At 37.9% G+C, this 15,817-nt stretch overlaps 1 protein-coding gene across 8 annotated transcripts in view; it reads right to left on the reverse strand.

Annotated features, from left to right (window-relative positions):
* Positions 1 to 860: 860 nt before the first annotated feature.
* IKZF2 (IKAROS family zinc finger 2) overlaps positions 861 to 15,817 on the reverse strand; it is a 137,418-nt gene continuing 122,461 nt past the window's right edge. For 6 of the 8 annotated variants that reach the window (XM_084891661.1, XM_084891657.1, XM_084891655.1 and 3 more), the window contains exons 7-8: positions 7,765 to 7,908; positions 861 to 5,026 (exon numbers count right to left, since the gene is read on the reverse strand). In XM_084891661.1, the coding sequence (XP_084747787.1) occupies positions 4,302 to 5,026; positions 7,765 to 7,908 (869 nt within the window). In that variant the 3' untranslated portion in view covers positions 861 to 4,301. The remainder of the gene's footprint in view (positions 5,027 to 7,764; positions 7,909 to 15,817) is intronic. The other 2 variants (XM_084891659.1, XM_084891660.1) reach the window with 1 other exon arrangement.

The raw sequence follows: 15,817 nt of genomic DNA on the forward strand, positions 1-15,817 counted from the left end.
TCTCTGTATTGAAAATTCTTGTAACAGTGTTGTCCTAAAAACGTGAAGATAAATTATATAGTGCTCAATTTTAAGTGATTTTAAAAAATACACAGTAAAAGTGTTGTAGAGGTACAACAGCTAATGAACACTCTCTCAATGCGTTTTAAAAAGGCACCAATATAAAATTTTTTCTAAGTATTTAATACATTGAATTCAGGATCTTAGGAGACCAGTTACTGTGTATTTTAATTATTTTGCAGAAAATGGAGGTTTAAAAACAGTTCTCAGGTAATTTTTCTATATACAAACTACAACTTCTCCACCACTCTTTTTTTCCTGTGCATTTGGGGAATTCCTGTTCTAGAATAGTCTTCAGAAAATAGCATTTGCTGCAATAATCTAGAAAATGTCGGTAAAGATGATCACCAACACAACATCCCTTCTTGTTAATGAACACTTTAGAGTTGAAAAATAACACAGCCAGGATCTTATCATCTAAGCTCTGTCTTGAAACTAAGGCCATACGGATTTTTTGTTTGTATTTTTGCAGCCTTTTCTTTTTCTACTTTAAGGAATGATTTTGGAGAGAAAATGAATTAACAGTGGAAAATAAATAAACCAATTTTCATTGAAATGCCTTCACTGGTATAAATCTTGTGAAATATTTACATAAAATATCAGAAAGACTTCAGGTGGTTGTGTGAGGTGTACAGCACAGACATAAAACAATACCAAGATCACTAAAATATTACTGACTTTGTCCATCTGTCAACACATAGCAGTCGAGAATTTCTTCTTTCTCTATCTTCCTATCCAAAAGTAATTTGTTTCCTTCCCTTTGGAGATGATATAAAATTAGCTTAAAATCTCTCTCGCTCTTTTTTTTTTTTTTTTTTTTTTTACTGTTTTGATTTCTTCTGAAGTAGATAGTAAAGACCCAACTTTCAATAGTTGCCAAATAGTCCTAGAGACATACTAGTAACTTCTTTAATATTTCTTAATAGATCTGGTAAGAAGAAAGCTCAGGCATTGACAGTAGTTAGCTCTCTATAAGCTCTTGCAACACAGCCGGCCACTCTAATTGCTTCTTTTCATAAACTTTCTTTAAAAGAGTGTCTGTGTGATACATAATTGCTTGTAGGTATGTAGGAGAAACTCTCCACTTTGTGGCCAAATCTAAATCCCGGTCTCTTATTCTCCCATTTTGTAGCCCAGAATATTCTCAATGGAATGTTTTAGCAACTCAGAGTGGCTTCCAATCGCTGACTGGTCATTTGCACTGTTGTAAAAAGTCAGGTTAGAATGGCTTTTTGAGTGATTGACCACCAATAGAGAGAGGATGCAGGTTTCTCCAGCAAGAGGCTGGAGGGAAAATTCTGGGTAAAATTAGGGCAATGCAACATGATGAATTTCTGAATTTTTGACAACATGGAAAACACAGAAACTAACCCATTTTCATGTCCCTTAAATACTCTGATTGTAAAATCTCAGCTGAATAAACTGGGCAGAAAACTGTTCTATAAAACATGATTTATTTGGTGTCTGACCCCCATACTTATTTTTAGGTGCCACCACCTTGCTTATTTCCCTTAGTGAAGAAGAGGCGTGCAAACAGAGCAGTCCAGATCTCCCAGAAAGCACTGTGTCCGCGGGGATTCTTCCTCACCTACACACTGGAATTGACCTTGTCCTCATTTGTCCCGGCCACACCTGAGCCATCTTTACCTCTTTCTGTTCCTCACATCATGAGGCTGGGAAAGTACAAGCACACACTTGTAGCAAATGCACTTGCATAAATACCAAGTCCCTTTGATAAAATAGATCCCTAAAAAGATAAAATTAGAAGAGGAGAGCGCAAGAGTCTTGTCTTCAATGGAGCACTATACAACTCTTTAGATCCTCCTAAATTCAGTTTCATCCCAGAACAGGTACATAATTGCTTACACATTTTTTTTTTAATCGAAAGCAGTAAGAAAATTGAGACAATGCCAGCAGAAACTCACACACAGCCAAAGTTATGAACATACTGACTGCCATCCAAATGTTTCTTTAAATTGTGGTGAAACACAAAATCACTAATTTAAATGATTTACCTACCACGGAAAGGCAAAAATAAAATGTCAATCACTTATGATTGGGTAGGGTGGAGGGGGGAGGGTCTCAAAGACTAGCTTTGAGCTGTGTATTAATGCACCAATGTACCAAAGCATGCAAGAGGGGAAAAAAAAGAAAAGACAGTTGACATTCTATTTAAAACATTTCACGTCTCTGTTTTGGTGATTCTCTTAGATCGAAGGAAGCAGTTTGGACGTTTCTCCTAGAATAACTACAGCAGGGGCTAGTAGAGGAGGGCTCAGTGGGAACCATGATGCTTGGCTCTGGCTGCCAGTGCTCAGAAGCTGCTTAAATAAGCAAATGGCAAGTCAGCAAATGAGCAAAGAGCTGTGTCGAGTCCAGAGGTGCTTATCTGTCCATCGTTCTCTAGTCTTGCTAATTCTCACACCATTCTGTGTTAAGAAACATCGTTTCTGCATCCCATTTAATGATATTTTTTAGAGCAGCTATCAGGGACTGCTAACAGAATGTCAGCATCCACAAATGGTTCTCGGATAATCCCTTCACTGGCGGGCTAGCCCTCTCTGAACACCAGCAGCCAGTTCTGCCTCCAAGGGTGTCTCCCACGTGGCCTGACTCACCCTCTCCAGGATGCTTCCCTCGAATGCTGCAGGACTGCAAAGAACACACAGAGCACCCGCACGTGAAGCTGAAGTCTGCATGTGGACTATGGTAACATGTATGACTAAGGGAAGAGAAAGTCTGTACTAAGAAATTGAGATGCATTTCTGAACAAGGACTTAATGCAAAGTTGAAAGTTTTTGAGAGCAAAAAAGTGCTGGACACAGTCACTTTCCCTTGGGGGTGCAGTGAGATTAAATAAAGCTTTTTTGTTTGTAAAAATAAGCTTTCTGTCTGTTTGTTTGACCCATATCGTCCAAATATAAGGGACACAGAAGTTCCCTTTCCTTGCACCGAAAGTGGTAGATGTTATTAGTGAAGAAATACTAGAATAAATAGCCCTAATTCCGTAACCTTTGGGGTTCAAGTTCCACATTCAGATTGAATAGGGAATTGCTCCAGGGAAAGTTTGAAAGACACAGCCTGTGGCAAGGTCTGTAAGATCTGCCGCTGGAAGAGGAGAAGATGAATGGACTATGGACAGAACACTGGGTGGTCACAGCTTGAAAAACACAAGTGAAAAGAGAAATACACCAGAAAAGGGATTTCTGAGTGGGTTTTTTCCCCCTACTGTTAGCCTAATTATATTTTTCTGCTGACTGGTTAACACTGATGAAGTGCTGATAAAGTGACACTGGTAAGCACTCTTTCAGAAGCAAATCTGTATACTATGCGGCCATCACATTGCAACGTTAAAAGAAAACTCCCCAAACAAGTTTACGAAAAAGTAGAGGCCCCTTCTGGAAACTTCAGACTGCCTCGTAGCCACTCTTAGACCATATGTTATTCTGAAAACTAGATAAAAATACTATTCATTAAAGGTGTTAAAAGTAAGGCTGCCAGGGTGTCTATAAAATGCCAGTCATCAAAACTATGGAAAAAACAGTGCTTAGTTTAGAAAAATAAGATCCCAGGACCTCGGATGAACTGGAGGTGTCCCTGACCTGTAGCTGAAAAGCTTTGCTCTAAGGTACAATGTGCCATCCTGTGTGATAAGCTCCATAGGGGAAGTAAACATAGAACCCTCAACAACAACCCATCCAAGGAGTGATTACCGAAAGCAACAATGTGTTTCTGATCCATGATCTAGAGGAAAAACAAAGCAGTTCACAATTTAAAACAAATTTTTCTTTGAAGCGTTAAATTACTTATACCATTTTAAACTGCGGGTGTCCCACCCAGAAAACTAACCTTTCCTGCCTTCAAACACAATCCTGAACATCAGTGGCAAATCAGAATCTCTTTAGGTGAATCTATAAGAAATCAATCGATTTTTCCCCCCCACAAAGCACGATATGCCTTATATATCTATCTACGCATGGCAGAAAAGAACTGCTCTTCAAAACCCCCCCAAAACAAGCCAAGTAATCACGATCCCCTGTCCCTGTCCCTTCTGTGTCTTCCTAATTGTAATTAGGCAGAGCAAAGACACTGCGTCCACAGAATAAAGAATTAATGACAGTAATAATATTAAAAAAAAAAAATAGGTATGTCAACATCTTGGGGAAGGCGGGGCTGTAAGTGCAGTAATTCTTCATGTGCAGTCTGTTACTTCATAGGGGTCCCCTTTGGAATGGAAAGGCCTAGTGGAATGTGTGCTCCCCTCGCACGATGTGTGATGAGAACTCATAACGGTCCTGGCTCCTGTAGCCACAGATGTTGCATTCCAGTGGGTCCCGGTAGCCATGGCAACCCATGTGAATGGTGTACATGACGTGGTCTAGGAAAAGGACGCGGCAGTGCTCGCACTTGAAGGCCCTGATCTGTTCTCCTTCGCCGTTGAAGACCTTGTAGATGTCCTTCAGGGAGCCCTTGGGGGCCTTGGTGGCGTCCAAAGCCTTGACATCCTCCTTCATGTAGGCTGGGCTTTGCTTCCTCTTGGGATTTAAGGCAGGGTTTCCTTGGTAGGACTGGTGGTCATCGTGGCTGCTTTCCGAGTCAGTAGAATCCAGGCAGCTATTGCTGGGGGAGGCCTCTCTTTCCTGGGGTCGACTCTTTGGTCTGATGAGAGAGATGGGGCCATCCATGTTGTTCTCGTGACTGTCGGAGGTTTCCCTGCTGATGGGTCTCTCTATCCTGTTGGGATGATAGACCTGAGAATATGCTGAGCTCATCACGGGGGCCACCTCAGCGATTGTGCTTGGCGGGTGCTGCATCAGCGGGTGAAGGGCCTCAGCTCCAAGGTAGGTGATTGCATTGTTGATGGCTTGGTCCATCATGTGAGACTGCATCAGCTCAGCCTCCTTCTCATACGTTAAGTTCATATCAAAGTGAATGTCTGGGTAGCTGAACCGCATGAGCTTTTCCCCTGAAAGAGGGAGGGGAGGAAAAGCAAAAAAGAAAAAAAAAAAAGAAGGACACAATAAAATTACTGGTTGGGTTAAAAAGATAAAAGTACAAATCAACTAATCAAATCCATGTTTCCTAATATGGTATATCTTATTTTTTTTTTTAGACCAAGTATGTAGGCTCTTTAATTCTGCTGAGACTCACAGACACTCTAAACCTGTCAAAGGGGAATAGTCATAAAAATGGCACAAGCCATTTGTATTTGTCCTAATGCCATCATTACAATGCATCCAGCCTGAGAAGTATAAGTGAGTGTTTAATCTTCTTTTCATTCAATATTAAAGCTTCCACTTGTCTAGAGCTCAGCAAATATAGAAGAAAGAAAAAAATACTGAATGAAAATAAGTCAGAGACTGTGCTTCTATGCTTGCTTTTGCATATTTTAAACATTAGTGAACAAGTCACAAAGATAAAAAAAAAAGCAAAACTAGACTCATCTGGTTATAAAATCTGTCACCTCACTATTATATAGGGTTAATTTGGTTGATTTAGCTATATATTAAAAAACAATTTATTTTTTGTTAATCCTCACTTGAGAATATTTTTTCATTGCTTTTTAGGGAGAGTGGAAGAGAGGGGGAAAGACAGAGAGAAACACTGATGTGAGAGAAACACATCGATTGTGTTGCCACCTTCATGAGCTCTGACCATGGCCTGGGCCATGTAGGAGCCTATAACCAAGGTACATGCCCTTGACCAGAATTGAACCTGGGACCCTGTAGTCTGCAGGCCAATGCTCTATCCATTGAGCCAAACTAGCTAGGGTGTGAGATCAGTTATTAATATATTTATTGACAGCAGTTTGTAAGGCTGTGAGATTTCCCCCCAAAGTTCTAGCAGCTATGTAGATATGGCTTCACTAGACAGTGGGGTTTTACCAGGAGAAGGAGATAGAAGAACAACAAAGCAGGAGAGTCCAGAATATTAGCAATAGAGTAGAAAAAGCGATGAGCCATGGAATAGAATTTGGATGACAGGAGACTAACATATATGCAGAAAGCTCAGGGATCACTGGCTGAGAGGGGTTGGCAAGGTCAAAGAACAGTAATGAACTGGGGGACACAGTAAGCAGGAATTTATATTAAGTGTGGAATAATGAAATCTTCATTTCAGACATGGGAACAGTTATTAGGCAACTGTTATATATTACTACTAAGGCAGAATCCAAATAAAGAAAAAAAAAACCTCCATCAAATTCCTAATAAAAATCTGAAGTCATTACTTTAGAATCAAAATGTAAATTAAAAAATCTGTCCCTCCTTTCTAAGGAATGTAATAAAATCAAATTGAGAATAGCATTTGTAAGTCATAAAAAAATAAAAATGTTTCAAAAAGCAAAGCTAAATAAATTTAGAAGACAGAAAAACGTAGTAATATATTTCATATTTTCCCAACTACACTAGTGTCTAGTTGAGATATAGGCTTTTAATGGACATCCATCAAATTAAGTCAATTTTAAAAATAGATGGACTTCCATTTAAATAAAGAGAGAGACAGAAAGGAAAGTCCCCGAGGGCCCATGGCAGGCCTCCGAATATACTCTCAAGGGCTTCCCACTGACCTCTGTGAACTGTGGTCCTTAGGGCTGCCCTCAGCCTTCTCTCAATAAGCTCTGTCATTAATCTCTCCAGCTTCCTTAAAGCGATATTTTGGTGATTTGTTAGTTCTTCAATTTTAGAGTGAAAGGAAACCTTTTCTGTGCTTATTGGAGTCATAGAATCTGTTACCCTTTCCTCCCTGAAATAACCAATCACCATTCAACTCACAGAGATCTTCCACATGATTTTTACAGTAGAATGTGAGAATCCATTAGAGTATTTTTTATTTCTTCTAATTTCTATCCTGTATAGGGTTTATAAAAATAGATATTACATATACAATCAATGACAACTCTTCACTTTGAATCTCTGTAATTCACACGGTCTTTAAAAATTAGATGCTTTTTCAATGCTCAGAGATATTTTATGACTTACAATATGCAGAATCATGCCCACTCTGAGTAGATCAAAGGATATCTGTGGGCTTGCAAATGAAAAAGAGAAGTCTAATACATCACATTTAATCTTTTCAGTTCAAAATCATAGGCTGGGTGAAAACAAAGATCCAAATATGAAGCATCTTGAATGTAGGTTGCTGCATTATTTTTCTAGTGCAATTTTTTTTTTTTTTTTAAAAAGAGAGGCTTCTCTTTATACTAAACCCAATACTAAACACATTAACATCATGTGCAGAAACAGCTTCAAGACCTGGTGCTAAAGAAAATTTTAAAACACAACGCAAAACTGGCTAATAGCCTACCTCATTTCCCTTAAACATTTTTTTAAAAATTTAAGTGAACATTTTTACATGCTATGTCAATTTGTATATCATTCCATTTTTAGATAGCAATTTACTACTAGCAGTATTTCCTTTATTTCTCTTTCTTCAGCTCATATACTTAACTCTCAGTGTGTGTGTGTGCCTGTGTGTGTGCCTGTGTGTGTGTGTGTGTGTGTGTGTGTGTGTGTGTGTGTATGTATGCACTTGCAAGTATGATACACACGGAGTGGCATAAAGCAGAAAAGAATAATGGAGAGAAGAGACTAACGTTTATCTTACGAACTGAAATGCATCATAGGTACTTCCAATCCACGGGAACATGTCTCTGCCAGTTAGAAATCACCTCTTTAAAGAAATAAAAGCATCTGTAATGCTTACCCACAAACTTTTGTGGAGTGGAGCTTTTACGTTTTCCCATGTTCCCCGTGAGCTTCTCTATGACAGCAGGTCTCTCAAAAGGCACCAGAGAAATATTGTTGTCCATAATAGGCTCTTGTTCCTTACAATCTTCTATAGGAGGTACTATATGAAACCATACAAAAAATGCAATCTGATAATTTCTTCAACACTTTTAAAGGTATAAAGCTGAATTTGCCATCTCAACATGTGTTATACAGACATGAGCTGGTATGCTTGAGAAAAAGCAAGTCGAAGATAACCTCCACTGTTCAAGTCCCCGGTAGTTTTGCTCTCACACACAGAGGATTGCTTTTTATCTGAGTCTTTCTCAGATCAACAGCATAAACTGTTGCCACTATTATGGGTGGCAAACATGTTCATCTCGCTTCTCATCTTATGCCCCTGAAAGTGTTTTTTAACAGTGATTAAAATCAATACTACTTTAAGACTGCCCTATTCTCAAGGCTTTTGAAGTTTATTTTTGTAAAACAATTTAAGTCCACTAGTTTGCAGAAAAACTTCAACAGACACACAGAATAACAGCACAATATTTGACCAGGTGGGTGCTTTTTTTTTCACCCATATATTTTCTTGTAACAATTTTTCTATTTGATGAGCTGAGTGAGCTGGTAGCCCTTTTGAGCCTTCTGAAGGAGATTCCATTCTGAACATGCCGACTAAGCTGGCTGCTTCATGATTGTAATTTATTTTAACAAGAGCTCTTCAGCAGGGTAAAAGAATCCATTTCCAAATGGCATATTTGCTCAGTAAACTGCTCTAATGCATTCGGCATAAACTTTCCAATGCTGCTCCCTCTTCATCCCATTCCGTTAAGTTGCTATGGGCTAATATACTAGCTCATATGTTATTCATTGACATGCATCGCGTAGATGAAGAACTTGTAAAAGTTGTTTTTGAATAAAAATATTGTCAAAAAAACATTTAACCAAGGACAGATTTAACTAGGTAACATCTCAGGACAGACTGAGATCAGCTGATTAAAACCACGTTCGTAGGTTATTGCTTCTTGATTACTGTTGCTTTCTCCAATTGTACCTGTGCCAATACTCTTTGGAAACCAAAGGGTTTCATATCTTAGGATATCGTTACTTATTCAGCATGCACAGTATAGGGATTTATTCTGCTCCTTGCATTTGCAAAGGAGAGTTCACTGTGCGAAACACAATGCATTCTCATTTATAAGGGCGAAAGCTAAAATAAAGTGAGAAAGCAAGAGATGAAATTTAAGGAAATCCAGTGCACAATTCAGGTGACCTAGTTAATAAGCAATACAGGTTGCATATTTTGAAAAAAAAAATGGACAATAGCATCATAAAATTGTTTTCCTAAATTGGATATGTTTAAAAAGATTGACATTCAATCTAAAGTTTGGGATTAACCTAATGTAGTCTGGTAGATGGGCCAGAAAAATGAAATCTTAAATCTCTGTTTTATAACAGATCCTCCGGTTACTAATGACAAGGAATTCTACAATTATTAGGTGTTAATTTGGAAAAATAATTCCAAGAATAAATTCAGAAACAAGGAATTTGCTTGTTTGTTATACGAATATAATTAATAATATTACCAGGTGGAAAAAGTATGTCCTACATTATGTGTGTCCTATCTTAGAAACAACTAAAATTGAAAAAGAAAAAAATAACTTAAAAAGTAAAGCAAATAGAAGATTCAAATGAGGGGGTAAAGGAGGATGGAATGGCAGCGGTGACGTGTAGGGAACCATGCAATTAGCTGCAGATTACTGTCAAAATCTTAAACTTTTAAAAAAATATGTATTTTATTGATTTTTTACAGAGAGGAAGGGAGAGAGAGAGTTAGAAACATCAATGAGAGAGAGTCATCAATCAGCTGCCTCTTGCACACCCCCTACTGGGAATATGCCTGCAACCAAGGTACATGCCCTTGACCGGAATCGAACCCGGGACCCTTCAGTCCACAGGACGATGCTCTATCCACTGAGCCAAACGGGTTTTGGCAAAATCTTAAACTTTTGTTTTGGGTGGATTCTCAGGCACTTGTTATATTATTTAGAAAGTACTTATAAACCAAATAACTATAAACTGAAGATGAAAATATGTCACAGACCAAGATCACAAATTAAAGGAGAAAAGAAAAAAAAAAGTTTGTTGTAAATTTTGCTAAAAAAACAGCAAAATTGGTTAACAGGGTTTGTCCCAAAATTGAATATACTAATTAGTTTTGAAATGAGTAGTCTAAAACTTAGCAGTTTTGCTCTAAGTCTCACCTTGAATTTTCATATTTGCACACATTTAACATTCAAAACGAAACCTGGGTGTGGGAACTGTCCTACACCACATCCACCTCAATTCAGATGATTTGTCCCAAGTTCAATGAAGCTGGTGTGAACTGAAAACAATGACTTTGGCAGAGCTCTGGTCTAAACTGTGCATTGCAAAAGTCCTTTACAGATCAGAGGTTGATCCTGATTCTACCATATTGACAACAATAACAACAACACTGAGAGCTGACATGTGTTAAGGATTTGCATTTAATAATTCATTTAATGCTTTCAATAATCCCCTGAGATACAACCGCCTTCTCCATTTTACAGGTGGGGAACCAAAGACCCAGAGATGTGATGTTATTTCCTTGGGGTCTACATCCAGTTAGTAAGGAATACGGGATATGAATTGAACCTACGTGATCGAGTTCCAGGCACTTGGCTCTTAGGCAATATGCTGCAGAATTCTTTTTAGATGTAATTCGAATTTTGACTTTATATAAACAAGATGGACATATTTTTATGGTCTGCCACTGGGGAAATGTCTGATACATTTTCTTAACTACGTAACTAACCTGAACTTTCTGCTTTCACGAATCTGTGCATCTCATAAAAATGTTTCTAGATACACAGGGTGGTTGGCAAAAGTAGGTTTACGCTTGGAAGTATATTTAGTTAACTCAATGATGGGTTACTCCCATAGTGAGACATTCCTCTAGGCTAAGAAAATACCAACATGCTAACTTCACTTGTTGGAGCAAACTTCATAGCCAAGTATCTTCTTTGGAGTTATTTTTAAAGATATAACCAGGGTAAATGTAGATTTATACTTGCATTATTTTATTTTATTATCTCCTTTCATTGACAAATCATAAAGACAGAACCATGGTATTCCCAACACAGAGCTACTGTGCTGAACAATCCACTTAAATTTCAAGTTCCAAGAATACACAATCTGAGAGACCTAGATTAGGCCATGTGTCCATCCCATGGCCAGTAGCAGGCCCGGCACCTAGACCGACAGTCCCGCCATGGCTTCCTGCAATGGGAGACAGTTCTCTGAAGGGAAATGAAAGTCTTGTTATCAGAAGAAGGAGGAAGGTATGTAGGGCAGGCAAAAACAACAGATGTCTTCTATATTCTCACATTTTCTCCATTTTGCTGAAGCTAAAACAAACTTTTCAGTTATCTGAGCTATTTTCTTGAGAACATTAGACAGTGCTAATACTTGCTTTGGCTTCTGTCAAATCACTCTTTCCATTTTCAGGCCTTCTGCTCTTACTCATCTTCATGACCTTTTTTTTTTTTTTTTTAAATATTTTTTTTTTTATTCCTGATGTGTTCTTGACCTTATAGATGTCTCACTATATTCTTAGCTATATAATTTTATAAAACTTGTTACTTCAGGCTACTATCTATGTAATGATGGCTTCCACAACTTTATTTCCTACCCCTCTCTTCAGATCTTTAAAAAAAATATATATTTTTATTGATTTCAGAGAAGATGGGAGAGGGAGAGAGAGATAGAAACATCAATGATGAGAGAGAATCATTGATTTGGCTGCTTCCTGCACACCCCCTACTGGGGATTGAGCCCGCAACCCAAGCATGTGCCCTTGACTGAAATTGAACCTAGGACCCTTCAGTCCACAGGCAGAGGCTCTATCCACTGAGTCAAACCAGCGAGGGCTCTCTCCAGATCTTGATATACCTGCATGTATCAAGAATATATATATATACATATATCTATATCTAATATATAGCTATACATACAATATTTGACTTCTTAGATTCACTTGGCTATCTCTAGTAGGCACTTAAAGGATAATGTGCCAAAAAATTGAAATCTCCATTTCCCTCCCCAAACTTTCTCTTATTTTTCTAATTTCCAACTCTTGTGAAATTGTGGCAGATTCTAGATTTTGTCCATTCAACCAGTCTCCTCTTCCCTACCACCTCTCCATATATATGGAGAAAGAGAGAAGAGGGAGAGGGAGAGGGAGAGGGAGACCAAGCATTTTAGATTGTACACCTATAGTTGCTCCCAATTACCTGGCTTTTCTGGATATTGTAGATCTCTAAGCACAACTAATCAGTAGACTGTTGCAATGGTCTACTTGCCTCTATGTCAACTTTTCTGATCTATCTCCCATATTTCTAGTAACAAAATTTTGATGTAATAATGTTTGTTTGTTTTTTTAGGATAAATTACAATTGTTCACTTAGTACATAGGCCCTTAAATTCCCTGTTTATAGCCTAAGTCTATTAGCCTTACCACCTTCAGATGCTTCTGACCCTTACAAACTGGGCTCTAATTATACGTGGCTGCTCCTAGGTCCGTAACCTACCCTGCTCTTTTAGATTTCCATGTCTTCACACATGCTGTTCTTTCTGCATGAAACACTCTCCTTCCAAAAGTCCACTCCAACATAACTTTCCCTAGAAACTCCTCTTGGATACCCAGAGGTGTGCTGCCGTAATGCTTATCACAGTGTTCTCACTGTAGGTTTACAGGTCAGATCCTTCCAAGTGTTTGTAAATGACCTTAGGGTAGAGACTGCTTTTTATTTGACTTTGTATCTGTAGTACCTTTTATGATGTGAGACAAATATACTAGTCAATGGATGTTTCCCAAGTGACTTAATGAAGGAAATGTTACCCAATGAAAATAGGGTGAAAAAGTGTATTAGAAGGTTTACAGGTTCCCAACATGTCTCCATACTTTCAATAAAGAAATTCTCTTTACCAAATAACCCAAATCATAAATTTAAAAATCTTTATTTTTTTTTTCTTTAAAGTCAGATATCTTTCCAGTTTACACTTTCATTTTTGTCTTTGGGCAAGGGGAAAACTTAATTATACACTTTGATTTTTAAAGCTTTTTCTTCAAGCTAAATACATTTGAAAAATTAGCATAAAATAACTTTCAAATAAGATAATGTGCTATAAAACCACATTCATTATTATCTTTAAAACTATAAGTCATTATTTTTCCCTTTCCATCAAACTAAATAGGTTTTTATTCTACCTCTGAATATGTCTTCAGGGTTTCCCCAACCTCATCTCCTGCTACTGCCTATTCCTCTTCTCTGTGGCATTCTCACTTCCTGCTTCTCCTAACATACCAACAAGATATCCATCCTATATGCTATCTGGGTGCCATGTTTCTTTAGAAGACACAAATGCAGTTAAAGAATGCTGCTCTGACTTCAGACACTTTCTCGCTAGAAGAACCAACATGGAAAGAACATGTTTTGGGAAAGAGAGGCTAGGAAATATCATTATGTCAGATATGAAAATAAAGAATAGTAATTAATTTCAAGGAGCTAATGGCAGCCATAAGTATAGCAACTGCCATACATACTACAAAAAAAAAAAAAGAAAAGACAAAAAAAATAGAGAAGATGTAACAAGCTAGTAAGAGAGGGAAGGGGATTCACATGATTTCACTGCGGCTCTGTTTACAAGGAGACACAGGCCAAGCAATGCATATGAGACAAGGTTCATGATGAACTCTAGCAGCATTCACCCATGTTTTTCTCTCCTGTGGTATTTATTAACTCCTACCCTCACACATTCAATTTCCACTAAGTATGCTAACAATTATTATTACAACACACCCTGAAAAAGTACTGCAGTAAATGTTACCAATGTAATCTTAGGTGGTAAAATTGATATCCAATATTAAAGAACAAATATTTGGGACTATAAATGATTTTGATACCTCCCTCCACCCCCTCCTTCTTGGCTTTTTCTCTGGTCTTCCCAGACCTGAGGGTCTCCCTCAACCTCTCCTCACCCCCACAATCTCTAGTACACTTTCAGAGCCACATGCAAAGGGCCTTTGCCATGAAAACATAAGCAAACTGGAAAGTGGGGCTGGTGCTGAGGCTGCAGCTGTTTAGAAAAAAGACTTCCCCCTTCCCAAAATACACCTGTTTAAACTGCTTGTCAGCACTTACTCCGTAACTGGTTAATCTGCCAACAGACAGTTAAATGTCCACTATGTTTATGTAGAGTGATCTCCCTATAGCAATATAAAGTCTTCTGGAGAGATTTCCTCTCATTCACATGTGCATGCGACCTAGAGTTTCATAAATAACTATGATCAGAAAGGTGAATTAAGAGAATCACTAATCCAATCCAATGTCAAAACTGTAATAAGAGGCCACTAAAAGGCGAAAGTAGTAGAGCACAAGGTGTCTTTGGAAATTTGTGGCAAGCTTTGGCATGCACCCAAGCCTCTATAAGCTATCCTGCCTCAAGCCACCTCTACAACCAGTACTTCAAACAGAAACAGTGTGCTTCATAGGCAAATGAAACCTCCAGTGCCCAAATTAATGCCAGTAAGTAACCTAACTTTAAAGGGGATTGAACTTTTACTACTTCTTAATATTTAATGCGCAGAAATGTACTAGTAAAAAGAACTATTTATTGGGTGTTTATTGCACACCCAATAGCATTTAATTCTCATGCCAAGACGATGAGTAACATACGCAGACATCACACAGCCAGACCAGGTCTGCTGGACTCACACCTCTTTAACCTCTTTGCTCTAGAACCTGTGATACCCTCATAAGCCCAGGTAATCCAAGCTTGCAATATCAAATTCGATAAGACTTCAAACAGAGAGGTTTTAAATTGTTTTAGTTAGAGGTTTTAAATTGTTTTTATTAACAATATAATAAAAAAATGGACTTGCAACCATGTATAGAATTAAATTCGATCCTTTATATTATATAAACTGGCCTCAATGCAAAGACATGCTTAAATTATTCACGATAACAAAATACTTTAATTAAAAGGAATTCCCAACAACATATAATCACTAGCTATCCAATAAACAGAGTTTCATAGTATGCACCATATAAAACAAACAAAAAACCCCACAAATCATCTCAGAGCTGTCTATAAATCACTCAATAGATATTTGTACTTTAAAGGTGACTATAGCAATCTCCAATTATTCTGTTTAATATTAGCCAAATATTTTTACATAACAGATATAAAAATACCAATAAGTTAAGATTTTTTATGTTTTTTTATGGAAAATAAGATAAAAAACATAATTAACAGGCCAAAATAAGATGCCTCCAAATCTAAAGAAGTGAACTTAACAACTTTCTTATGTAAGGCTGATTTACCCACATAAAATTTTAGAGTTATTAACTGATAAATCTTAGAGACTGCCTTCCATTTGCTACTGTGGATTCTGGAGATAAGGATCATTTGCTTGGATTTTGATTTCTGTGCATGGAAGTGGTGCCTAATTTTTATCTAGTTTGTGCCCCACCCTTGCAGAAAGAAAATCAACAATTTCCAACATAATTCACCAGGCACTTTGGAGAAAATTCCAATTCTATCCACAATCACTTACCTAGAAGAAAGGCACACGTAGCTAATGAAACCTTTCCGGAAGCCTGTAGACTTATGTGGGACCATCTCTAGCTATTTGAATAAACACTGCCTTCCTTTGGCATATTCAAGGTCACCTGCCATTATTAGGTTAACTCAAACACGTGTTATGAGGACTAACTGGGGAGTATCACAAAAATTCAATACAGTTTGTTTGCAAAGGGCCCCAAAGCTCAACTCCTTTCAAATGCTTAAGAAGAGAATGCCACACAAAGCTAATGTGATCTAAAATTGTTCTAAAGAAAGTAAGATTTTTTCCCCTCCATGCTGAAGGGTAGACAGAACCACTTCACCCATACAGAACTCGAAAAGCAGTAGAGAGGGGTATGGACACTGTGAATGCCGGGTCTACC

The sequence above is a fragment of the Pipistrellus hanaki genome, assembly GCF_964339955.1.
Source record: "Pipistrellus hanaki genome assembly, chromosome: 8".
NCBI classification, from domain to species: Eukaryota; Metazoa; Chordata; class Mammalia; order Chiroptera; family Vespertilionidae; genus Pipistrellus; species Pipistrellus hanaki.